Source organism: Hordeum vulgare, chromosome 4H (assembly GCF_904849725.1).
Source record: "Hordeum vulgare subsp. vulgare chromosome 4H, MorexV3_pseudomolecules_assembly, whole genome shotgun sequence".
In the NCBI taxonomy this organism is placed as follows: Eukaryota; Viridiplantae; Streptophyta; class Magnoliopsida; order Poales; family Poaceae; genus Hordeum; species Hordeum vulgare.
This window is the reverse complement of record NC_058521.1, coordinates 172,322,444-172,349,944: the sequence shown is the minus strand read 5'-3', so window position 1 is coordinate 172,349,944 and position 27,501 is coordinate 172,322,444. Positions and strand designations below refer to the sequence as shown.

General features: G+C 43.4%; 1 protein-coding gene and 1 long non-coding RNA gene across 6 annotated transcripts; one reads left to right on the top strand and one right to left on the bottom strand.

Moving 5' to 3' along the window:
• The first annotated feature begins 6,125 nt into the window (after positions 1–6,125).
• On the top strand, positions 6,126–10,281 carry LOC123448313. Of its 4 annotated transcripts, none has more exons than XM_045125157.1 (5): positions 6,126–6,288; positions 7,024–7,192; positions 7,262–7,360; positions 9,248–9,374; positions 10,010–10,281. In XM_045125157.1, exons 1-5 carry the CDS (start codon positions 6,166–6,168, stop codon positions 10,050–10,052), a joined length of 561 nt encoding a protein of 186 aa, XP_044981092.1. In that variant the 5' UTR covers positions 6,126–6,165; the 3' UTR covers positions 10,053–10,281. The 4 variants fall into 4 exon arrangements, 2 of the variants coding, with proteins under 2 accessions (XP_044981092.1, XP_044981093.1); XR_006631665.1 differs by having other exon boundaries at positions 9,243–9,374; XR_006631664.1 differs by having other exon boundaries at positions 9,229–9,374.
• Positions 10,282–24,899: 14,618 nt separating this feature from the next.
• On the bottom strand, positions 24,900–26,993 carry LOC123448312. Of its 2 annotated transcripts, none has more exons than XR_006631663.1 (4): positions 26,697–26,993; positions 26,442–26,606; positions 25,379–25,703; positions 24,900–25,236 (listed from the first exon to the last, which is right to left on the bottom strand). It is a non-coding gene; the product is annotated as an uncharacterized LOC123448312 (long non-coding RNA). The 2 variants fall into 2 exon arrangements; XR_006631662.1 differs by having other exon boundaries at positions 26,452–26,606; positions 26,697–26,992.
• Positions 26,994–27,501: the final 508 nt, after the last annotated feature.

Below are 27,501 nucleotides of genomic sequence, written 5' to 3'. Positions count from 1 at the left end.
ACACATAATATTCATCACACGATGCACAACACATATGATGCATGAGCATCAGAATACATGCAAGTCATGACATGTCAATTCACGTCAGTCAAACACTACACATTAAGTGAAGTTCAATATGCAACGAGTTGCATATTGACGAAACTCCACGTTTAATTATTTAGTTCTATCCCGATTAGATACACGGCAATATTAAATGTGGTTAAACATGGTAAGAGGTGAAGCGTAATTAAACTACCTATCTAGGCATTTTAAATGAGGTCGGAAATGACATATAGCACCTCTGAGAGGACCTCACATGTTAATTTACAATTCTATCTAGATCTGAACTAACACATTTAATTAGTTGTTAAATAGCAAAACAAATAGGTTCACGTGATTCTACGCGTCATTTCAAGCAATTTACACATAGAGAACATCTCCAACGGAGCTACGGTTCAAAAGATACAAGCACCGCAAGATATGATGGCATGAATCCAATATGTGTGCAACAACGGTCACGAGCACTTCAAAACATACAACCAGCAAGAGAATACGAAACTACACGAGATTCTAAGCAAGTATCATGTAGGACACGATCAGATCGGAGCTACGGTTCAAAAGCTACGAGCAAAACAAGAAATCACTACAATCTGCCAAAATCAGCCACATAGCATTTTCTACACCCCATAACTACGAGCTACAAAATCCTAACATGCTCAACCAAGGCATAACACGATAGAGGGCAACAAGCACTACAACATACAACCAACAACATCTAGCATGGCATCATGGATCACTAGGGAATGAAGTCACAAAATGGCTTCTCACACACTATTTCAGACTTAGTGAAAATTACACTTCATGAAAGTGCAGTTTTCGATCTGAAGCCACATTGACAGCGGCAAAACCATTAGCTACAGGACTCCAAATGGCATGAAAATTCACAGCATTCTAGAGAATCACAAAGTGTACAACTAACTCCATTGCATCAACCTTGAAAAGAGCTACAGAACAAAAGATAGAAGCAAGACAAGACAACAATAAAATATAACATATCTCAGACTTAGAAATATTTCAGCACCTCTAAAACATCACTATTTCAAGCAACTTGACAGCAAACAAACCACACCTAAACATGCATTTCTGTTGCAACCAAAAATACCAGGGACTAGACTAAACATCAAAGAACAACTCTCTAGTTGACAACTCCTTCAAATGAAGCACGGAATAAATCCTACGAAATAGACAAGAGGGCAACATGGCAAAATATCGCGCGAACTAACTTGCTCAAAAGCTAAAACTAAATGCACAAATATCGCGCGAACTAACTACCGCGAAAACATTTAAAACATGTGGGTTTGCAACACAAAAATATTGCCACACGTAAATGCGAGATAACGTCCCAAACACGGAAAATAATCTAGCGGCAAATCCCTACGCGCAAAAATACCACTGACTACTCTAAAATACATGGAAAAGTGGTTCCTAAAACATGAACATTTCTACTACGGCATTCGAGCAACCCGAACACGCACGAGAAAAATAAAACGAGACGAAACCTATTGGAACAACACGTAAATCTATGCATTTGGCATGCTAAACTACGTCAAACAATTATGCAAGTTGTGAAATCGTATTCTACGCGCAAAACTACCCCAAAACCATATGCTACACGTCGCGATCCGGTTTACGGATAAAAAGATACGACCGTTTAAATATATAGCTAATCCTGAAATACATCTAATCCAAAAATAACCTAAATTGCTACTAGGCCGAACAGGGGGCGCAAAATAGCTAAGCACCGCAGGGGCGCAATTTAGGAGGCTTGGGGGGCTGCATACCTGGGCCTTCCTGGAGGGGCTGGCGGAGTGGGCCGATGGAGGTGGGCCTCCCTGGGGCTGGTCCACTCGGCGACAGGAGGCGTTGGAGGCCGAGGCAGGCCGGGGGAAGCAGTTGGGCCGTGGGCGCTCGAGGCCCAGGTGGCTGTCGTGCTCCAGCTGCACGAGCAGGGAGCCGACAACGCACGTTGACCGCGGCGGCTGGCGGGAGGCTACACACGAACGGAAGAGGATCCCGCAGGCAGGCCGGCGAGACCTCCGCGGCGGTGGGGAAGGCCGGATCCGGCTAGAATGGACCCGGGACGAGGCTCGCCGGCGGCGACGCGCAGTTTGGGGGCCGGCGGCCATGGATCCCTCCGGGAAAGAGAGAGGAAGAAGAAGTGAGAGAGAGAGGAGAGGGAAGGAAGAAGGAGCAGGGAGGAGGAGGTCCGGCGGGGCACCGCTCCGGCGAGCTCCGGCCGGCGACGACGAGGAGCCTCGGGAGGCGTCCTTGGCGCTGCCATGGAGGGATCGGGGCAGCTCGGGGAGGAGTTGCGGGCATGGGAGAGCTCATGTGGTCACCCGGACATGTCCGATTTGACCACGAACATGTCCGGTAGGTGGGTTTTTGGGCGAATCTGAGCCATTGTATGTGAATCCAATGGCCAGATTTGTCCAGAGGGTTTGGGCTGCGGGATTTATAAGGGTGAGGGCTATCAGGTGGAGTTTTTAAGGGGGTGGCTGCAAAAATGACTAGGGGAAACCCTAGTGAAGTGAGAGGGCTCTCTCTAGGGGGTGTTACTTATATAGGGTTGGTCTTTGGTGGGGTGGACCTCGTCCGTCCGATCGCGATCCGACGACCACGAACGGAGGAAGTGGCTAGGTGGAACTAGTGGGCTGTGAAGAGTGGTTATCCGGAGACGAGAGGGAAAACGGGCGGCGCGGCAACGCGATTTAAAACACTGGGACACGTCCGACGACAGACCGAATACGGTGCCGCTACGGTCGACCGTTCGGGTACCAGACGGACTCCGATTGCGACGAAACTTGACAGGCGGCCTAGCTATAACTAATTATGAGTGCATGCCAAGTTTCACCCTGATCAGAGGAAGTTGTACGCACACTTTTAAAAACAGGGTTTCGACGATGCCGCGGGCGCGTGCGTGTGTGGTCGGGCTCAGAACGGACAACGACGAGAACCGCAACTAACAACGGATGCAAGTTTTGAAAACTGACGACAACGGAGATGCCGATGCAATGCAGATGATGTGCATGATTCGATGATGATGCGACAAAAGAAAATAGACACACGACGAAAACGGAAGAGAAGGGGAATCTTCTGGAACGTCGGCATCGGGCTGTCACACTCCGGCGATGGGATGAGCAACGGCTCTAGTAGAGTGCTCGCGGGGGAGAGCCCCAATGAGCGAAGCTCCGAGAAGGCCTGGTCCAATATAAGGGCGCGACCTAGGATCAGAGACGGTTCTGACCGAACCCTCCGCATCCGCGCCTCTCCCCTACCTTCTAGCATCGGCTAAATCCACAACTCGGGCCTCTTCGGGGGAGGAGGAAGAGGAAACTCTGGAAGCGCAGCCAAAGGGCGTTTCGGACTAGATCTTGGGGGAGACATGGAAGGCCGACGGGAAGAGGATGGAGGAGAATTAAGAGTGGAATGAGGATAAGTGAGGGTGTGGCGCCTGAGGCTTAGGCGTCACACTTCCCGGGGGGGGGGGGGGCGGTGGGGTTAGACGCTAGCGTGGACGAGGGTGTGGCACCTACGGCTAAGGCGTCACATAATGTAGTGTGGCCCCTATGTGTAGGGCGCCACACAAAAGGGTCAGCTTCGCGAAAAAAATTCAAACACGGTCCAGTTTGTGATTTTTTTCACCCAAGGGGTCAGATTTGATTTTGCTTCCTGTGAGCATGGCGCGTTGTGTCAAGATGTACTATGCGGACACGCGCGTGAGGCAGCAAAATCGACAAATTTGACCCCCAGGCGCAAAAAATTCACAAACTGAAGTGTGTTGGAAAATAATTCGCTCAGCTGACCCTTTTGTGTTGCCCCCCCGACATTGTGGCGCCTTAGCCATAGGCGTTGCACTTCCACTAGTAGGAAAAACCTTATAGGTAGGAGCCTAGTAGTATTGCTGGAAAATAGCAAGCCCTCCTAGTACTTAGCAATAGCGCTGGAAATAGGACGCGCTACTGCTAACTACCGTAGTAGTAGCGCCGGATGCATTTCCAGCGCTAGTGCTAAGCAGGGCCCGACGAGGCCACCCACAATATTTGTAGTAGTAGCGTTGGACTGTAAAAAGCGCTACTGCTAAGTTCCATAGCAGTAACGCTTCCCTGGAACCAACGCTACTGCTAAAAGGGGCCCAACGAGGCCACCGACAGAAGCTGTAGTAGCAACGATGGTTGGGGAAAATCACTACTGCTAAGTGCAATAGCAGTAGCGCTCCTCTGGAACCAGCGCTGCTGCTACACGTGGCTGTGGGTAGCTTCATTTACACCCACACAAACCCCCTCTCCCCTTCCTCCCCCTTTGCCCTCCTTTCCCCTTTCCTCCTCCATTATTACTTCTCCACCATTCCTTCCCTTCTTCTCTCTTTCTTCTACCTATCACCCACACGCACACCCTCTCCCCCTTCCTCCTCCATTTGCCCTATCCCCTCCTTTCACCTTTCCTCCACCATTCACTACAAGAAAAACGTTCAATTATGACCAAAAACAATGACGGTGGTTTAATTGGTCATTGATCCATGACCAAAATTCTGAAATTAGTCATGGCATGTCTAAGAGGGTCCAAAGCCCATAACGTTATGACCTTTTGGGTCCATTAGGTCATGATCCTATTGCACAAAATGATCATTAAGATGTGCAAAATTATTTATGAACATATTTCAATGCTACCATGACCAAATATAAGACCATAAACATATGTGTGGAGGTGACTGGACGACACCTCATCAATTTTGCCTATGTGTCATGTATAGAGAGCAATTTTTTGTTTTATACATATATGGATGAAGTAAATTATATTAGATAAATACCAATAAATTATAATTGTTCATTTTAATATCCTAAATATTTTAGAAAATACAATATAATTATCAAAATGAAGTATAGGACCTCATGCTAATCTCATAATGTGTAGACCTTATTTAGATAAATATTTTTGAAAGGTGGTATAAGGTACCTTAACTTGGTGTTTGAGACAATAAAGATTTAAACATGACAATAAAAAATATGTGGGTGAATTTTTCAGTAATGCCAAATACTATCATAATTAAATGAAAAGTGTTTCGACCCACAACACTCAACCAAAAAATATAGCTTTCTTTTGAGGGAAATAATAAATATTGTACAACTCTTTTTAGGCAATCAAAAAATACAACTAGAGACAACAATATGGGTCCATATTTCCTAAATCTAATATCTATACGGACTAATATCTAAATCCAATATGGGTCCATGATTATTGGGTCATTTAAACATACCACATGAGGCTAATATGTTGAGTGTTTACCCGAAATAAGAGGATAAAAAAATATAAGAAACAAAAGAAAAAAACACAATTACATAAGCTGGATTCTGATTAGTGGAACCATTTATGCCACGGATCGATGACATGGCACAAATCCTACCGTCCATTGCTAGCAATCCCACGCCTATCCATCCATTCATTCATCTGAAGAAAGGAGTAAAAAAAACTGGCAGACCCACTACTCGTCCTCGTGAACCCTACCCTAGCCACTCGTCGCCTCCTCCCCTTGCAGATCGCCGCCGCCACTTCCCTCCCCATCCCCTCCCCGCATCCGCTGCGGCTCCTGCCCTCCCCGCACCCTCCTCCGGGCCCTCCCGGCACGCGCCGTCGAGGGCTACGCGCTCTTCTTCGACGACCTCCTCTCGCGGTCCCATGCGTGGGACTGGTTCTCCGACGTGCTCCCCCGCCTCGTGCGCGTCCTCCTCCGCCTCCCCGCGCTGCTCGAGGACCACTACGCCGCCGCCCGGGCCGCGACCGGGCTCCGCCTCCTTGGGCCTCAGGACGCGGGCTTCGTGCTCCTAGGCCAGGAGCTCGTCGCTGCGTTGCTCGCCTGCGCGCTCTTCTACCTGTTCCCCACCGCCGGCCGCGGCGAGGCCCGACTCCCGGCCATCAATTTTGATGCCTTGTTCTCGTATGCCCCCTTGGCTCGTTTGGATATCCTAGGGTTTAATTTACCTTGTAGTGTCAAATTGACTAGCTGTTCTTACTTGATCTCCTATGCTTCTATGTTCTTTCAGGGCACTGACTAACAATGCGAGGCAGAGCCAGTAGCACAAAGTGAGGTGCATTGCTCACTATTTCGAGAGGGTGACTGCCTCCATGCCTGCCGGTTTTGTGTCGTTTGAGTGCAAGGTTCTTCCTCGCGGCTCCCACTCGGGCGGAGTTACCTACCCTGACAGTGATGCCTGGATGAAATCTGGCGTGCCGCTCTGCCCATTCTGGGTAGGTGGCTTCATATTCTCCATTTTAGACCTTCTGCAGGGCTCCTGTGAAAGTATATAGTGCGCAAGTTAGTTGGGTTCACTTGTGTTGGTTAAATCAAAGCTAATCTTGTAACCAGCATTGTTTCAGAACATATACCTCTTTACATGACCAGCCTTGCAGGAAGTTGATTAATTGGTTATTTCACATCTCAATTCACATTAAGTGATTTGGGCCAAGCCTTTTGGCTGAGTAGGAAAATCTAACTAAAGCCATCCCTTCTTTTTTGAAAGTAACTAAAGCCATTTCTTTTGCAAAATCAAAAATATGCAAATAAGATATTTTCATATTAGTTTGAATGATTGCATTTCAACATAGGATGACAGCTACGAGTGGCCCAAGATTCATACCTCTATTTATCATCTGCGTAGGTGCTCTCGGCATCTATTCTGACTTATTTCGACATGCACACGCGTACAATCATGTCTCGATTTTATTGTCGGACGGTTCAGTCGGCATCACTTTAAAAGAAATTCTGCCAACTGTCAATGTACTGTTGCCTGTTGGTGCTGCTAAAATACAACTGTGAAAGTACTGTGAAAGTATTGTTGCCTCGTGGCCGGCCCGTGCTGCTCCTGTTGTTAGTAGCCAGCAGCACACTGCAGCTGCTTGATTTTTTTGCTTGGTGATGTTGGCTCGATTGCTGCTCACATGACATGACATCCTAACATGTATGCATCACCAAATTTGGTGCAGACAATGGGGAATTTCGCGTCCAGTGATGCTTCTTCTTCAGTCAAAGAGGCACAAAGGGCATCAGCAACCAGCTGCTCACTGCCGGATCTAATCTCCGCGCCACCGGTGAACTGCTACCAGGTGCCCAAGGGCTCAAGGAGGAAGCACTGGGACTCTGAGAGCATCCAGGGTACGTATGCTTCACCTCTTATTGGTTCTTCATTCAGTTGTTTGATTCCTAATTTGATTGGCGAATCAGATTGGTTGGAGACGGCGGAATTGGTCGGGCCACGGGTTTACAGCTGCAGCCATTGCCGGAACCACGTCTGCCTCCACGACGATATCATCTTTGGTCGAGGTGAGTAACCCCAAATCTGAGGTTATGCTGCTGCTTTTCGTTTTGTTTCTTAGGCTCCTGTCCTTCTGTAACGAATTTTGTATTTGATGGTTGTTACTTGGTGTGTGTGCTCGGTGACATTTTTTGTTTATTAGCTATGTTTTGCTACATCAGGAGTTTTGCGACTTAAAAAGAAAAACATCAGAAGTTTTGCAGTGTGAGTTGCACTTGTTTTGTTATGTTCAGGAGTTCCTGTAAGATCTAGTACCACCAAATTATCTTTGCTTTTTAAGAGGAAGGCTTGAGCCTTCTTTCAAAACGGTAGGCTTCTTTCCATGTGCATATAGGCTTTATGGGAAATCACTCTATGACAAGTTCTTATAGTATTTGGATTAATCTTCTAAGATAATCCGAGTTAAGGAAATATCAACAATCCACCTAATCGGAGCAGATTTATATTTAGTTCTATAAAATGTCTTACATTTTCTTTAAATCTAGTTGCCTTAATCTACTATCTTTTTATAGTAACATTCTGACATATATCTGAGAAATTTTTTAGGTCCTTTCACGGAAACGATTCAGTAATCCCCTATATATCTTACCACATGGCCATTTTATTTAACACATTTAGATATAATAACACCCCTATTCACCATGCTCCTAGCACCCTTAGTTTTTTTAGATCAAACTATTCTTCTGCAAAAAAAATGAACAGTTGTGCTGAACCCAAAATTGTTTTGAAAGAAACTGAATTGTACTATCTGCTCATTTTCTACTACACTACTACAGTAGGTGGGACATGCCAGACAACATATTGTATATAACAAATTTCAGCGTGGGGCAACTTTCTGCTGTTCTTTCGAATCACGTGTTGTTATTTTCGTCCATAGAATTCATGATTTGAGTTTCTGTGAAGGCTTCTAAAAGAGAACATATTTTTGATAAATGAATGTGTGATGCACCCTTTTGCGCACCTAACTGCCTGGTTAGATAAATAAATAGAAGTAGCTCCATTCGCCTATATTGTTGAGTGTGTATGGATGCCAGAAAAGTTGCACGCTTGCTTCCTACTAATCAGTTTTTACACTGCAAGAAGCTCATCTATAAGTACCCTGATAACAGTGGGCTGATATAATACTTGTGAAAATCTGGAAAAACATAAGGACCTTTGACAACACAGAGTTATGCTAAGAGGATGTTTGAGTCTATCCATCATGAGTTTCAATCCAGGAGAGCTGCAGGCGGGTTATCTTGTTTCTGGATCATGTTTTAGTTGCTTTCTCCCTGGTCGAAGTGTATTAGAGTTCTCTTTGGAGGTTACTATTCGAGGAATAAACTTTTGAATAATTGAGATGCATCACTACCTCATTGTTTTTCTCAGGGCAGAAAATAAGATCTTCTAAAAGAAAAAAACGATCAGATGCAGATAGGAATGGTCTTGCGATGCATGCAGCTTTGCATGCGTGAGAAAAATTTACACGTATTGCGTAAAACTAAACTAATAAGGTGAGCTCGAAACCACATAAAAAAATATACTGAAATAGTCGTGTCGCTGTTGTAGCATGTAACAACACATCCTCTCTCTCGCCACACCATAATCAATTTGGAGACGGCAGTATGTATGATGTAATTAAAGAGTTGAGGCCCTAAGTTTCCCAAGTAGCAGTAACGTAAAGTCATCCACTAAAGATTTTAGGCCCTAATTCCAGCCATTATGTATCAGTTTCACCATAAGGAACACCAATTAAGTAATCATGTTTTGACATTTTTAGATCTTTATAATTTGATACATACAATCAGTAGAAAGTCAGAAACATTTGAGTATGAATTTCTGATCTTGATTGTTTATTGACTTGCTATCACTTTGTAACTTGGATACTTGATTAAAGTTTACACTTTTCAGGATAGAAAAAAGAGACGGGAGGACTGGTTCCCTTAACTCGCTGGGGGTAGCTCGCCGCCTGGTAGCACACGCCCCTTCACATCTGTTTTTCTCAGGAATCGACCCTTCACATATGACAGCAGCAACACAAAAGTATGTACTGTGCACCTATAACCTGGGTACTCTCTGTACTTTTAGACTATTGTTGTGTCGTCGGTAGTAATAGTATGACTGCCCTGTGCACTTCATGTGCTACACAAATTAACTTCTTCATCTAGTCAGTTTACGTGCTTTATACAAGAAGAAGCAAGTACTTCAAATGTTTTTCCATGTTATAACAAATACCGACACCAATATCATTTGTTCACACCATTTGTAAAGGAATTGCAAGAGTGGTGCCGGCAGAAAACTTATGAAACACCAACTGAAAATAGCCTGACTTAGCAAGCACATATTTTATGTTCAGCTAACCGTTTATTGATTAATCATCCTGTCCAAAGGAAGTGCTATTTATTAACAGTCTAGATTAGTCTGTATGAAGTAAAAACAAAACAAAAGTACTTATCCCAAATATAAATGAGGCCTACCACGGGCGCGGCGTGCGGCGCGCTTCTTGGCGCTAGTAGTATACATTTCCTTCCTTCCTGTTGTAATCTTACCTCGGGTGTTTTTATCTCTTACGTTTTGAAGCTCTGATCGTGGGGTCTTCCTTCCTGTTGTAATCTTACCTCGGGTAATTTTACTAGTTTCCTTAGTCTGAAAGCCTTACCATTATTTTCTTCTTGCAGGCGGCAATGGCAAGAGCATATTGTGCAGAGGAAGAGGATGTGAAGAAACTTGTGGTTCTCATCCAATCTTTGTGAAACTCTCTTTATATGCGATTGTGCACTTGTTGGGTCATTTTTCTGTGCACTTGCACTTGCACAAGTATTCAGTTGTGCACATGTAAAATTATTTTGATGTGCCCTTGTTAGGCGTTGAACTTTAATGCGTGGAGTCGGTGGATGATGTATTGTATTTGATGTGATATGCTACTGAAATGAAATATTCATTTTATTTACAATCTTTTATTCTGTTGTATTTATTTTTAATGGGCCTATCCTGAGATATGTGTGCTTCTAGAAAAAAATGCTTCAACCCAAACAAATCAAACATTTTCAATAGTAAAATAGGTATTGGGCCAGGCCCATGTAGGCTAGATTGGTGGACAGGGATCTGAAATTTATGATGATTCCATTTGGTCACTATCAATGCCACGTCAGCTTGGCCACGTCAGATCCTACGTGGCTTACACAAATGGGTAATGACCAAATCGAAATTTTGGTCGATAGAGACCAACGATCAAAATTTTAGAAAGGTTATGTTTGTTCATTCTTGACGGCCAACTGTCGACCTTGTAAATTTGGTCAAAAAAGATCAATAAACGACAACAATGACGAATCAATGACCAATATAGGAAGTCATAATTGACCTTATTTCTTGTAGTGATTGTTGCCCTTTCATCCACACACCCCCCGCTCCCCTCCCCCCTTTGCCCTACCCCTCCTTTCTCCTTTCCTCTAGCATTGTTGCCCTCATTTCACCCACACACACCCCCTCTCCCACTTCCTCCCCCTTGCCCTATCCCCTCCTTTTTCCTTTCCTCTCTCTAAGTTCTCCACCATTGTTACTTCTCCATTATTCAGCCGTGCACAATCTCTCTCAGGATATATATAGGTGAGTAAAAAGTTGTGCATTTCAATAATGGGAATATGTGTGTTTACGATATGAAGGGATATTGTGTGAGTGACATGACCCGTGAGTTGCTTATGTTTTGCCAAAATGTCGATTTATTTTCGTTTCGGAGAATTATGAGCAAACTCGATATGTCCTATTTTTAGGCAAGGTCATGCAAAAAAATTAAATGCATGCATTTAGTTTATGACCTTTTTGCTTGTTATACCTTGTAGTCATGAATGTGAGTGGTAGGAAGGTCGAGTGATACTTGCAATCCGCGATTATGGATGATGACCCACAAGTGTAGGGGATCTATCGTAGTCCTTTCGATAAGTAAGAGTGTCGAACCCAACGAGGAGCAGAAGGAACTGACAAGTGGTTTTCAGCAAGGTATTCTCTGCAAGCACTGAAATTATCGATAACAGATAATTGTGTGATAAGATGATTCGTAGCAAGTAGCAAGTAACAATAGTAACAAAGGTGCAGCAAAGTGGCCCAATCCCTTTTGTAGCAAGGGACAAGCCTGGACAAACTCTTATAGGAGGTGAAGTGCTCCCGAGGACAGATGGGAATTTCTGTCAAACTAGTTTTCATCATGTTCATGTGATTCGCGTTCGCTGCTTTGATAGTTTGATATGTGGGTGGACCGGTGCTTGGGTGCTGCCATTACTTGGACAAACATCCCTCTCGCAAGCATCCGCAACTATGAAAGTAGAATTAAGACAAAGTCTAACCATATCATTAAACTAGTGGATCCAAATCAGCCCCTTACGAAGCAACGCATAAACTAGGGTTTAAGCTTCTGTCACTCTAGCAACCCATCATCTACTTATTACTTACCAATGCCTTCCTCTAGGCCCAAATAATGGTGAAGTGTGATGTAGTCGACGTTCACATAACACCACTAGAGGAAAGACAACATACAACGCATCAAAATATCGAACGAATACCAAATTCACATGACTACTTATAGCAAGACTTATCCCATGTCCTCAGGAACAAAAGTGACTACTCACAAAGCATAATTATGTTCATGACCAGAGAGGTATTGAATAGCATCAAGGATCTGAACATATAATCTTCCACCGAGTAATCCAACTAGCATCAACTACAAAGAGTAATTAACACTACTAGCAACCTTACAACTACAAAGATTGGTTACAAGAGATGAACTAGGGTTTGGAGATGAGATGATGCTGATGAAGATGTTGATGGTGATGAGTTTTCGTCCGATGAGAGGAGTGTTGGTGATTACGATGGCCACGATTTCCCCCTCCGGGAGGGAAGTTTCCCCGGCAGGACAGCCCTGCCGGAGCTCTAGATTGGTTCTGCTCAAGTTCGGCCTCGTGACGGCGACAATTCCTCCCAAAAGCCTCTTCTTGATTTTTTCTGGAACGAAACCCTACTTATAGCAAAAGATGGGAGCCAGAGGGGGCAACAGGGGACTCACAAGCCACCTAGGCGTGGCCAGGGAGGTAGGTTGCGCCTGGTGGCCTCCTGGTGGCTCCCCTCTGGTACTTCTTCAGCCCAATATTTTTTATAAAATCCAAAATAATTCCTCGTTGATTTTCATGGGTTTTGGAGTTGCACAGAATAGGTATCTCAAACTTGCTCCTTTTTCAGACCAGAATTCGAGCTGCCGGCATTCTCCCTCTTCATGTAAACCTTATAAAATAAGAGAGAAAAGGCATAAGTATTGTACCATGAAGTGTAATAACAGCCCATAAAGCGATAAATATCAACATGAAAGCATGATGCAAAATGGACGTATCAGTGGACATGTATGCAAATAAATGGACTCAGATTAGATGTCTGTGTACAAGATACAAAGAAGGAGTAATTTTGGACCCTTTTGATCATGGCAGTTTGAAGGCCCACTTGCTGATGAATGGTTTTATGGATGGCTATACTCGGTGGATAAGTGAAGATGATGATGAGGACATCCACATGGCAGGGAATAACGACATGGGTCTAGACGAAGAGATGACTGATCGACAAGAAGACGATGGTGTCGGACACGACAGTTGTGAAGAGTCCGGACTCGATATGTTGATTTATTTCCGTCTCCGCGAAATACGAGAAAAATTGATATATATGCTGATTCAAGGACCGGAAAAATCAGGAAATAATATTAACCTATATATGGGGCTTCTTAAAGAGGAGCTAGACACGTTATGGAAATCGCCGATCAAGACATGGGACGCCAGCACAAGAGATTATTTCTATATGAGAGATGCGCTCATGACGACGGTGCACGACTATCTCTGTAACGGGTACACCTCAGGCCAGGTGTGCCACAGATACAGTGGATGCACGAGGTGCATGGATGATGCAACGTCTCAGCCGCTTACATAAACGAAAGATGGCGGGTCTCAGAAAATCATGTACATGGGGCTTCGTAGATGGCTCAAAAAGGATGACCCGTGGAGAAAACGTGGAGATCTATTCAATGGTTTGGACGAGCATCGAGGACCACCATGTAAGAGGAGCGGCGCCAAAATCAACAAGCTGCTGAATAACTCGCAAGAGTGCCCCGCGTCGAGAAAGAAGGAAAAGGCGCTCGATCCGCTGCTGAAGGTATGGAAAACGAGGTCTGTTTTCTGGGACTTGGAGTACTGGCCCAATCACGACACACCTCATTGCCTTGATCAAATGCATATAACGAAGAATGTCCTCGAGATCTTGCTTGGCAAACTGATGAACATGCCGGAGAAGACCTAGGATGGGCCGAAGGCAAGGAAAGACTTGGAGGATTTGGAGATCAGCGGGGATCTCCACAGGCCCCGTAAAAAGTCGACGGAGGAGACGGAGACGGAGACGGCGACGGAGCCAAGGGGAAGAAAAGTCAAAAAGAAGGAGAAGAATTGTTCCCCCCTTCTTGCTTCACCTTAAGTCCGAAGGAGATCGATCAATTCATCAAGTGACTTACGGGAATCAAATTTAGTTCCGGTTACTGTGGGAAGATAAGAAGATTTCTAGACACCAAGAAGAAAAGGTTCAGTGGAATGAAGTCTCATGACTGTCACGTGATGATGACGCGGATACTCCCGGTTTCCATTAGAGGGATAATGGACAAGCACGCCCGTGAGACACTTACTGGTCTCTACAACTTCTTCGACGTTATCTCTCGAAAGTCCATCAGTGTGAAGCAGCTCCGAAGGCTACAGGAAGAGATCGTTGTCATACTATGTGAGCTTGAGATGTACTTCCAGCCCGCATTCTTTGACATCCTGGTGCATCTGTGTGTCCACATCGTGGACGACATCATCGACCTCGAGCCGACATTCCTTCACGGCATGTTGGAGAGGATGAAAGGGGTGATCAAAGGATTCGTTTGTAACATGGCCCGTCCTGAGGGGAGCATCGTCCAGGGGTATCTGACCCAAGAGTGCATCTCCTTTTGCGAGAATTATATGGGCAAAGAAGACCCTGTTGTTGGTTTGCCCGTCAACAAGCACCATGGGAGGCTGGGAGGAGAAGGTCATAACAATGGCCGGAGGGAATTGCACGTGAACTACTCGGATCGACGGGACGACTTTGACACGGCTAACTTAGTAGTGCAACAACAGCTAGATGTGGTAGATGATTATGTAACACTGCACAAAAGAAATCATCGCAAAGAAGTACCATGGTCAGGGGATGCGCAAGACGGACAACGAAGTTACTATAGAGCAGAACGCCACTTTCTTGCGTTGGTTCAAAGAGCAGGTTCGTGCTAATCCCCCCGAATAGGGCATTGCAGACGGGTTTCTCATACACGTGTTAGAACACGGCCCCGCGCCCAAACTCGTGTCCTATGAGGCATACGATATTAATGGGTACACGTTCTGCACAAAGGCCAAAGACATGGACAGTGATTACCAGAACTCAGGGGTGATGACTGAATGCTTGACGGACTCCAACGGCACAATTGAAAGATTCTACAGAAGGGTCGAAGAGATCTGGGAGCGTAACTATGCTGGAAAGCACGATGCGACGATGTTCCGTGTCATGTGGGCTAAGGCCATCGTAAGAGAAAACAAGTATTTCACTACCATGTCTATACCCGACGCAAAGAGCACTACCCTCAACGTTAACGTCATCACCAAACTGAGCCATGGATACACGCTAAGCACGTGATACAATGCTTCTTCATAACCGACCCGACCAATTCCAACCATGTTGTCATGAGGAGAAGCAAAAGGAATATCGTCAGAATGGATGGAGTCACCAACGAGGAAGACTACGACCAATACAGCAACCCAATGAGGGAAGATGACGATGAAGCATACGTGAAAAAGAAGAATCAAGACTACATTACCTAATAAAAATCGTACTCCATGGTGCCGGAAAAGAACAATCAAGACAACGAAAAAGAAAGGGAAGAATCTCAACGTGGAAACGTCTTCGATGCAACTGAGAAACAATCATTTATATATATGTACGTATTTTGTGTACGCAACAACACATGGTTCCGGTAATATTCGCATAGTGTGGGAGGGAGATGTTCTCGTCATCAATTGCATGCGTGCAAGAGACTGTCGGGAGAAAAACAAAAAAGGGGAGAAAGCAATACAAAAGAAAAAGGAAAGTAAATACAAAAGGAAAGGAAAATAATAAAAAGGAAAGAATTTAATAAAAACAAAATAATAAAGAAAAATAATTAAAGGAAATCAATAAAGAAAAGCAATAAAGAAAATAAAGTTAGCAGTAGAGCTGGATTGGCTCCAGCGCTACTCCTAAGTTAGCAGTAGCGTCGGTCTTGTCCAGCGCTACTCCTATATAACCCAGGTCATTTAGGAGTAACACTGGGTTAGCACGAGTGCTATTGCTAACTTAGCAGTAGTGCTGGAACCAATCCGGCGCTAATGCTACCTCTGGTTAACCCAACCCAAAATCCCCTAACTCCCCTATCCCCCACTCCTTCCCTCTCCCCCCCTCTCCCATGCGCGCTCCGCTCCCCGTCCTCGCCGTCGCGACCCCGGTGTTGTGCTACTTCCCTCTCCGTTGCCGACTCCCTCCAACCATCGACAGGCCACCTCCACGCGTCGCCGCCCCCTCCAACCGTCGCCGACTGATACGTCCCAAACGTATCTATAATTTATGTGTGTTCCATGATCTTTTGGGTGATATTGTTATATGGTTTTCTAAACTTTTATATGTTTTTACACATGTTTCGACTAACCTACTAACTTAGTGCACCCAGTGCCAGTTTCTATCTGCTCATGTCTTTTTTGCACGGGCTTTTACCCAATTTTCTGGAGCCCCAAAAATCCCGAGAAAAATATATAAAAATCAGCACACCAGAAGCTTCACGAAGCACGAAAGGTGGCCAGAGGGGGGCTAGGGCCGCCCAGGCGACCTGTCGGCGCGACCCACCCCTAGGCCGCGCCAAGAGGCTGTCTGGGTGGGGCCCACGGCCTATGATACCCTCCTTTCGCCTATATTTACCCCTTGACGAGGATAACCCTATACGGGATTGACAATCATGAATTTCTCCATCGTTCCGCCGCCGCAGCGCTTCTAAGATCGGGAGCGTCAGGAGACCTCTTCCCGGCACCCTACCCGAGGGAAGATTAACCTCCTTGGACCATGAGTCCATGACCAGTTGCTATCTTATGTCTTCTCTCCAATCTTGTGCTTCAATGATTAGTCCTTGTGAGCTGCCCTGCATGATCAAGGCACCTATGTAATTTTCATGCTATTGCTATGCTCGGTTTGTTGGGATCCGATGGATTATGAGATTATGTTTAGATTGTTATGAGTTATATATTTGATTATTATTTTATATTATTTTCTTTAGTGATTCATGCATGTTCTCCGTTGCTTTGTATTGCTTTGGCCGAGTAGTAGATTGCAACTCCAAGAGGGAGCATTATGCATGATTGTGGGTTCATGCCCCCTGATATCTAGCTTGAGTGATAGAAATATGAGACTTGGGGATGTGTTGTTGCCACCAGGAATAAAATAACGGTGCTTGTGACCACGGTTGCAAGGATTGTTTACCTTACGCATATTTTGTTAATGAAGTTGTTCGATGCTTTGAGTTTACACTTTGGGTGGGGCTCGCAACTTAATACGAGCGAGATGTTCTAGATAGATATCTCAGATGGATGATTAGTAAGTAGATGCTGATGAATAAACGGTCCACTTGTCTTGGCGTACTGCCCATCACTATTGAGCCTCTAACTTTCAAGTAGCAGAATTAGCATTGCGGTGCGTTCATGATTCTGTCAATTGCCCAGCTGTAATTTGTTTACCCAAGCATAGTTGTTTATCATCTTTTGGCAGAGAGACATCACTACTGAACATCATGTGACTCCGGTCCATATCACCACCATTACTTACACCTCCATCATTTACCGCTTTCATTTACTTTTCCGTTGCAATCAATATTACTATTCCCGCTTGTGTTTTGATCCTTTGCAAACTACAAGGCCGGAGAGATTGACAACCTCTCTGTACTCGTTGGGAGCAAAGTTATTTGTGTGTGTGCAGGTCAACGTCTTCTGCCAGCGCCAGGGTGGGAGACACCTACTTGTTGACATTAGAAGTCCTCCTGGTTTGATAAACCTTACAGTCTCTGTGTAAGGCAAAACTTGCTGCTGACTACATCTCAACCTTCCACTTCGGGTAACCAACGAGGAGCGAAAAGTATATACACAAGCAAAGTTTTCTGGCGTCGTTGCCGGGGACTCCAGTCTTCAGGATAGGGGAGTTACACGCTATCCTTTACCTTTGCTTTTTAGTCTTATTAGTTTGCTTTCTAGTTTTTTCTTTAGAGTCTTATACCAAAAACCACAAAAAAAATTAGTTACTTTGCTTTTAGTTGTTCTTTCTGCTTAGTCCAACATGTTAGGGTTTGATGCTTTGAGGGAATCATAGGTTCTAGATTTCCATCAAAGGAATGGAGAAAATATTAAGGAGGCTTGGGATAGAATTTCTGAAGCACATAAAAGAATTATGCTTTGGATACCTATCAAAATTGTGCTTAGAAATTTTTATCATGGTCTTTTTATATCGTGTAAACACTCTCTTAATATTATAGCTAAAAGAGACTTTTTAGAGTGTGATGAGGCTAGAGCTCTTGATATTATACATGGTATATCTAATTACCTTGCTTATGATCATAGATTTGACACGATTATAGATGGACTTGCTACCATTGAAAGGAAAATAGATGCTCTAGACTTAAGAGAAAAAGCGAAACCCATGGTTGATAAAAAATGTTTTGGAAATAGATGATGACTGGGAGCCTTTTGTTAGAATTAGCATCTCTAACCAAGATTTCCTTGCTTATCGTGACATTGGATCCATGGTTTCTACAATACCAAAAGTTGTTTATGATTCTCTGAGCTTAAACATAGACAATTTTTCTTCCTATCATAAACATGCTAATGGGGATATTTATGAAATCCAGGGAAAGGTAAAAGATGTCCATGTCACATTCTTTTAAAACGAAAGCAACGGTTGATTTCTTCATCATGAAGCCAAACCAAGGAAACATAGTGCTTGGAAGGGACTTCCTCCGAGCCATCAAAGGCTTCATTGATATAGGTAAAGGACACATATGCTTACGTGGGAAAGCGAAAGGTACGTACCTATTCCCTAGGAAAAATAAGGATGAACTTGTTGACGATCCATTTGAAGGTTTGGATGACTCCAATGACTTTGGTGAATTTTGATCCTCCTTTTTGCATCATGCCTAGCTCAAAGGCATAAAAGAAAGCGCTTGTTGGGAGGCAACCCAATTTGTTTTTACTTTCAGTTTTAGTGGTCTTGATGCTTGTTACTACTGTAGCAACACCATTGTAACTTTATTTTCAAGCTTTGTGCCAAGTTTTAGACTCCGATTGCAAAAAAGTTCAAAAGTAGTGACATGTTGTCCAGAAACAGATTCAGTCTGCTTGACGGAAAAAATTGCCAAACTCACCAGATCATCTTTTTTATCTGAATTATTTTGCAGCATGCTCTATATAATTGTCTTTCTGGAATTTGTTCTAAGTTTTTTGATTTGAGTTGCAGAAGTACCCCGAAAAAATTATTTGCTACCTGTTGTTCTGTTTTTCACATATTCTGCCATATTTTGCGTTTTCATCATTTTGCAAATCTTAAGCTTGCTTTTCCTTTGCAAAAACCTTTTGGCAATCATGAGAAACAATAGCTTTTCATGAAAACAATTATTTACAGTAGGTAATGAATTATTTTATCATGCGTACTAACCACTCTAATCAGCTTATGATGAGTTTCGTAAGAAGGGAGTTTTCAAGTATGCGATGGAAGATTATGAAAGAAGATCCAGGAGTGTCAAGCGCTCAAGCTTGGGGATGCCCCCATGCACCCCCAAGAAATATTCAAGGAGACTCAAGCGTCTAAGCTTGGGGATGCGCCCGTGAATCCCCTTCTCTATCAACAATCATCAGTTTGTCCATCTCCATGATATATTTTGATCACTTCATACATTATGTGCTATCTTGGAGCGTCCCACTCTTTACTTTTTAGTTTTTCTTCCTGGTCATAACAAGTTGGAACCTAGCCTACCTTGTTTGGGAGAGAAACACGGTCCATTCTACTCTAGAACACAAGATAGGTTTTCATGCTTATCTTTTATGTGTGTTCTGTATCTTTACTTAGTTGTTGTCATGCCTAGCTCTTAGTTTTCATGCTATATCTTTTTAAGAGCTATTTTTAGGTTGCTTTTGGAACTCCCTTGAGTTATCATGCTTATCTTGTTTAGAGAGTTGGCTTGTTACACCGAGTTGTGTATCTTACATGAGTAGGTAACTGAGGTTGCTATTTAAATATAGTAGTAACTTGGAATAGTTTTGAGGTATTGATTTGAGTAATGTTTGGACTATTGGTGCCAAGAGCTTGAGCCTATTAGTGATAGGTGTCGTATTTCCGTTTGTTTTTCAAAAACTAAAAATTAGTTGAGAACTCTAGCTACAAAATTGATCGCTAACCTCTGGAGGGGCTGGAATATATAGAGTACCCTCACGTTACCATGGGTCGAGGATGCGCAAGGATAAACAAACCGCCAAACACTCCTCCTCGGGGTACTTGTCTCTTTGTGAATTTCCTAACTAGATAGAGAGTTACCGATAATAAGTGTATGAGTTCTTCGGACTAATGTGAGTATTCGATTGTTGGCACTTCCACCATCCATATTTTGCTAGCCTCTTCGGTACCATGCATTGCCCTTTCTCATCTTGAGAGTTGGTGCAAACTTCGCCGGTGCATCCAAACCCTTGGCATGATGCTCTCTGTCATCATAAGCCTCATTATATCTTTCCTCAAAACATCCACCACACCTACCTATTAAGGCATTTCCATAAGCCTTTCCGAGATACATTGCCATGCAACAACCACCATCTCATGACTTGATCTTCATGTCATACATGCTTTTGCTTGATCGAGAAGCCTCATGATAGTTGGGCCTTGCCCTTATTACTACTACATGACGCGCTAGTTTCATTGCATATCCTGCTACACTGGCAGAGGTATACATTTGCATACGTCATGATAGTTTTGATTGTTTTTTATGTTGAATACTTCTTATAAATTGTGATGATTTTATTTTTATTCTTGTAAAACATAGAGTGTTGCCCTTAAGTGAGGAAAATATCCCAAAGAGAACAAATTAAAAGATCCCGAAGAGGACAAATGAGAGATAAAAAGAGGCCACAAAAAAATAAAAAATAAAGAGAAAAAGAAAAAGAAATCAAAAGAGAGAAGTGGGCAACACTACTATTCCTTTTGAAAGATCCACACTCGTACTCCATTCCTATATTTGTACTACATTGAGATTATCATTCATGCATAACTATGTGGGGACCCTTACACTATAGAGCTTGGCTTAAATATTCCAATGATGAGCCTCATCAAATGAGCTCTAGGTCTTCGTGAGCAAGCAAGTTGGATGCACCCCCTCTAGTTCCATTGGAGAGCTTACCTTATCTCATATTGCATCCGTTGCATGGCAATTCCTACTCCTCACATCATATCTATCATTTGGCTTTCTCTCGCCTATGGTTGTCCTCGTTGATGTGAGCCTTTCACACGTTTTTGTCTTCCTACCCCATCATTATTTTATTTGCCATCCTAAGTGCCAACATATCTTGCTTACGCTCATCCATTTCATGAGTGCTCAAAGTCGAAAGAAGAGGCTCATTTTGACTTGTGCCTGACTAGTGGTTTGGGGATGAGTCAAAATAAGATTCCAAAGGAGACCAAGTGTGAGGTTTAGTAGATTGAGTTCTCAATTAAAAATGTATTTTATGCTCTAAACCCATTTCCCACTTCTTGCACACAAATACGATGTAAAGATTTAAAAATATATTTTATGCTCTAAACCCATCTCCCACTTCTTGCACACAAATACCATGTAAAGATATTCGAGTCACACACAGCGAGAGCTCTTGCACCATTATGTTTTTACTTTGCTAATTTCATTACTAGATATAGACTCTTGCTTGTTATTGTCTTGACTTGAATTGCGTATCTCACTTGCTTTACTTTGAAGTTCTTATATGTGTGTTAGCATGTCACCACAGAAATTATTGTGTTATCATTTAGCTACTCAAGGACGAGTAGGAATTAAGCTTGGGGATGTTCGTATGTCCCAAACGTATCTATAATTTCTTCTTGTTCCATGATCTTTTGGGTGACAATGTTATATGTTTTGCTACACTTTTATATCTTTTTACACATATTTGGACTAACCTACTAACTCAGTGCACCTAGTGCCAGTTTCTGTCTGCTGATTTTTTTTGCAGGGGCTTTTACCCAATTTTCTGGAGCCCCAAAAATCCCGAGAAAAATATATAAAAATCAGTGCACCACAAGCTTCACGAAGCACGAAAGGGGGCCAGAGGGGGGCCAGGTGCCGCCTAGGCGACCTGTGGACGCGACCCACCCCTAGGTCACGCCAAGAGGCCGCCTGGGTGGGGCCCATGCCCTCTGGTGCCCTCCTTTCGCCTATATTTACCCGTTGACGAGGAAAACCCAATACGGGATCGAGAATCGTGAATTTCTCCATCATTCCGCCGCCACAGCGCTTCCGAGATCAGGAGCGTCAGGAGACCTCTTTCCGGCACCTTGCCGGAGGGAGGATTGACCTCCAGGAGCTTCTCCACCGCCATGAACGCTTCACGGACGTGTCATGAGTAGTCCTCCTTGGACCATGAGTCCATGACCAGTACCTATGTGATATCTTCTCTCCAATCTTGTGCTTCCATGATTAGTCCTCGTGAGCTGCACTACATGATCAAGGCACCTATGTAATTTTAATGTTATTTCTATGCTCGGTTTGTTGGGATCCAATGGATTATGAGATTATGTTCAGAGTGTTATGAGTTATATATTTGATTATCCTTTTATATTATGTTCTTTAGTGATTCATGCATGTTCTCCGTTGCTTTGTATTGCTTTGGCTGAGTAGTAGATTGCAACTCCAAGAGCGAGCATTATGCATAATTGTGGGTTCATGCCCCCTGATTTATAGCTTGACGAGACTTGGGGATGTGTTGTTGCCACCAGGGATAAAACAATGGTGCTTGTGACCACGTTTGCAAGAATTGTTTACCTTACGCATAGTTTGATAATGCAGTTGTCCGTTGCTTTGAGTTTACACATTGGGTGGGGCTCGCAACTTAATATCAGCAAGATATTTTGGATAGATATCTCAAGGTGGATGATTAGTAAGTAGACGCTGATGAATAAACGGTCTACTTGTCTTGGCGTACTGCCCATTACTATTGAGCCTCTAACTTTCAAGTAGCATAATTAGCATTGTGGTGCGTTCATAATTCTCTTAATTGCCCAGCTGTAATTTGTTTACCCAAGCACAGTTGTTTATCGTCTTTTGAGAGAAAGACATCACTAGTGAACATCATGTGACTCCGGTCTATATCACCACAATTGCTTACACCTTCATCATTTACTACTTTCATTTACTTTTCCGTTGCAATCACTATTACTATTCCCGCTTGTGTTTTGATCCTTTGCAAATACAAGGCGTGAGAGATTGACAACCTCTCTGTACTCGTTGGGAACAAAGTTATTTGTGTGTGTGCAGTTCCACGTCTTCTGCTAGCGCTAGGGTGGGAGACACCTACTTTTTAATCCTAGGAGTCCTCTTAGTTCTATAAACCTTACAGTCTCCGTGTAAGGGAAAACTTGATGTTGACTACATCTCAACCTTCCACTTGAGGTAACCAACGATGAGCGAGAAGTATATACATCATATCGTCATCACTAACCCCCTCCACGCGCCGCCGGGCCCCCTCCACGTGTCGTAGCCCCCTCCAAGCACCGTCGGGCCCCCTCCACGTGCCGCCTCCCCCTCCAAGAACCATCGGGCCCCCTCCACGCGTCGTTGTTCGTCCCTCTCCCATCCCGCTTCGGTAAGCCCTTCGATGTATATAGCACTGCACTTGCTTGTATCTCTCTGAATGTGTAGATGTCAATGAATATGAGTACTGGGATTATTATTACTGCAAGTAGTATGTTAGAATAGTAGCAAATGTTCTTTGCTTTAAGTAATTTAGCAATCATCTATTGATAATCTGGTCCTGCTATCTATACATGGATTAATTATGTACACCATTCGTCCTTTTGTTTTAAACCAGCTCTACACCGGTTTCATTGAGCAACTACAACCTCGTCCATAGCCTGTGTACATGTGCAAAAAAATGTTTGAGGGGAAATTTTGCAATATGGTTAGGCATGAGAGGTGCTAAATGATTTTCAAGTAAAGAGATTTTATTGGGATTAGAAACCATGATAAAACCTGGCAAAACTTCTGTTTTGAGAAAAACACAATTTGAATATTGAAAGTAGAAACCAGAATTTTTTTGTATGGACATTTACGCATCTTCATGAGAGGATTTTTTTTTGTGAATTTTTTTTATGGGTAAAATGATTGCTGGTATTTTATAATATTCTCTGATTTACCCCATCTATTGTACTTGTTCATTGTTCATATATCCGAGTGGCCTATGTTTTGCCGAAATGTTGATTCATTTTCGTTCCGGCAAATTCCAAGCGCTCCATATGTCCACTTTCTAGCAAAGGTCATGGCGAAATTTTCCGTAAATTTCGGCATGAGTAGTGCTAGAAACTAGGACATATGGAGTGCCCTGAAATTGCCGAAAGTGGGAATGAAGAGGAGAAGTAGAGTAAAAATAGAAGAAGAGAAGTAGAGGAAAAAGAGGAGAAGTAGAAGAGCAAGGAGAGGAAGAAGAGGAGAGGAAGAAGAGGAGGAAGGAGAGGGAATTATTTTTCTTAGGTTAATTCTGTTTTAGAATTATTTATGTTAATTTTATTTTAGAATTATTAGAGGAAGAGGAGGAGAGGAAGAAGAGGAGGAAAAGAAGAAGAAGAGACTAATAGTGTTGTTTTAGGTTAATTATGTTTTAGAATTATTTTGGTTAATTCTATTTTAGAATTATTGGAGGAAGAAGAGGAAGAAAAGAAGAAGAGAATAATAGTGTTGTTTTAGGTTAATTCTGTTTTTAGAATTATTTAGGTTAATTCTGTTTTTAGAATTATTTAGGTTAATTTTGTTTACAAATGACATAAACTATTATAATAGGTCCCTTTTATTATTCATGTTATTCGGTCTAGAATTAAACTATTATAATTAAATACTCATAGGAAATTAATATGTCTAGCCACAACGAAGCCGGGGGTTCTGGTCGCGCCGGAGATGGCCATTTTCAGAAAGTAGATGAATATTTCAATTACCTAGAACAATGCAAGCCGGGGACGCAGGGTGGCAGTGAGACCAACCCCGACACCGCCACCGACAGTGGCACCTGCACCGACACCGCCCCCAAGTTCGGCGACAATGCTGACTTAGTCGGTGAAGGACCGAAGACGAAGAGAGCAAGAAAACCAAATGAGCTCGACACCGGACAAATCGTGGTAACGGCAATGCACCCCACGAAATTAGAGCCAACGGAGCTGGAGAAAGCGAGCAAGTGCTACGACAATCAACTATGATGCATCCTCAAGAAAACCGCCAACATCAACGACGAAAAGTTGAAGAAGATACCACATATGGAGCAAATGCTCCTAACGAAGTTGCACAACAGGTTCTTGTACCCCGGCCTGGATGAAGAGGTAGAACATTCGTGTGAAGGACGAAAACATGACAAAGATAAACAACAAGGCAATGGTGACGTTCAACGACGCCTTGTCCGCCTCGAAAGTAAATGTCATCTTTTTCTTCGAGTGACTACACAAGGTAGTTTTGCTAGCATTAGTTCCATACTTTCATGATAGTTGTTCCAGAAGTACACAATGATGCTTTATTATCCTGAAAAGAAACAACTCTTAATTCACTCGCATAGTACTTAATGCAGAACAAATTGGCAGGATGTATTCAACATCAATATCAAAGTACCATGTAGACTATTAGCATAAGAAGAATTTAGGCGCTATAGGTTCCGCATACTAACCTTTCTCGCGCACGGGGCCGCCATATTCACCCCCGACTTCATTCGCTTCGGCTGCTGGCACCGCGGTCAATTCTGGCCACTCCAGCCTCTCCTGCCTATGATGCTGGTACTGCTAATGGGCGACGCCGACATGGACCTTTGATGATGCTTCTTCCCTGTCCCTTGTCCCGATTATGCTGCTAGTGGTGGTGGTGAGTCTACCACACCCGCGTGTGTTACTCCCGCTGTTCAAAAGTGATCAACAAAGGTGCTCCTGTTGAATTATCTGCTGGTGGAGTAGAACTTACAAAAGTACTTGCTGAACGTGCAAAGATAATTGCTGAACCTACAAGATAATTGTTGAATTGAGTTGAGTTAGTTGACTTGAGTTGTCATGCTGAAATGTAGCAATGGTGATACAAAAAATCAGTTAACTTTTCAACACAAGTTAACTGTATTCAGATCTGTTGATGCATTCAGTTAACTCTTCAACACAAATTCTGTTAAGTTTTGAACAAAAATTCAGTTAACTCTTCAACACAAGTTAACTGAATAGTTAATTTTCAGTTAGAACAATGTTGGATCTACTTCAATAAAGTGTCACTTTTGCTAGATCAGCTTTAGTAAAGTGCATACTCCCTCCTTTCCGGTTTATAGGGCTCAAATCTAAAATCTCATCAACCAAGGTGAATTGTGAGTGGATGACATTAGTTTTAACTAGCCAATGAAATATTTCTCACATATTCAATTCCCAAGCCAATAAATGTAGCATCCTCCTTCTCATTGGACTTGCATGATGAATGTAAAAAACGATGCATGCATAACCACTCATCTCCTTTCTCTAAACTCTATGAATTAAATATGATGTGGGACTCAAAGCATTTTATAACTCAATTAGACTCAAAATGAGCCTAGTACAATGAAAATCTGAAAATTTTAAGATGAGCCCTATAAACCGGAAAGGATGGAGTAGTACAGTAATTTTTATTTGAAGCAAATCACAACCTGCTCCAAACACAAAACAAAGCAATTTTTTAAAGCGTCACGGTGTTTATCTATGGCCAAACTTAGTTGAATGCTGAACCTGTACTAACCTCGGCCCGTGCTGAACAGGCCATGTAACCGACAAAATCAAGTTTAATCCCGAATGCTGAATCTGGAGTGCTGGAGAATGTCCAATCACATAACAAAGTTGAACATGTACTCCTGCAGAAATCTAGTTGGTCACCTCCTTCCGTGAACTCACACCCTACCAAATTTCAACACATGCACGACCGATTGTGAAATCGTTAAAGCTGAGAATAAATCCAGCGATTTTTTGATATGGTGAAATTCTCACCTTTGCTCTGTCTTCGAGGGTGGCGGCAGTGGTGGCTGCTGGGCGGCGAGGTGGACGAGCTGGCAGCGACCAGCTTCGTAGACGAGGTTGAGGACGGGCAGAGTCAGCTCCGGCTCGCCACCATCTGGGAAGGACCAGATCGGCCCCGTCCTGTGGAGAGTAGATCAACAAAAACCATCCTTCTCCTTGTGAGCGAAGCAACGCGATTGAGAAGGGGAACAGGGAAGGGGAGCTCGGGCGATGTACGGGGAGCTAGGTTTAGGTTGCAGTATGGCGAGGGAGATAGAGATAAGATGGAGTGGCCAAAAAAATAGTTTTGAGTCTCTCGCGCGCAACTGATCCCGCATGGCCCGAAATAAGTGGGCCAGGCCCAAACATATGCCGACACTCTTTCTATAGCAGAGCAATAGTGACACATAATCTAACAGCAAAATACTTATACCGACACATAATATGTTCATAAATCGGTCATCCTTTGCTGACAAACAGATCGGGAGAAGAATAGAACAACATCGACCATTAGTGTGTCGGTATTGTTATGAATAGATAAAGGGAAGCACTTCCTTTCAAACTTCTGATGCGAAGCATTTGTCACACCCCTCGTGAACCGTCGATCCATTTTTGCCTCACGGCTGAGAGATGCCCAAAACCCTTATATTTTCTGGCCCATGTCCCCTTAATCTCTCCCGATTCCAAAAAAACTAATTGCTCGAACCAATTGGACCCCTTCCCCTTAATCTCTCCTGATCCAAATTAATTGCCCGAACCAACTAACCCATGTCCCCATCTTGTTCATCGCGGAGCT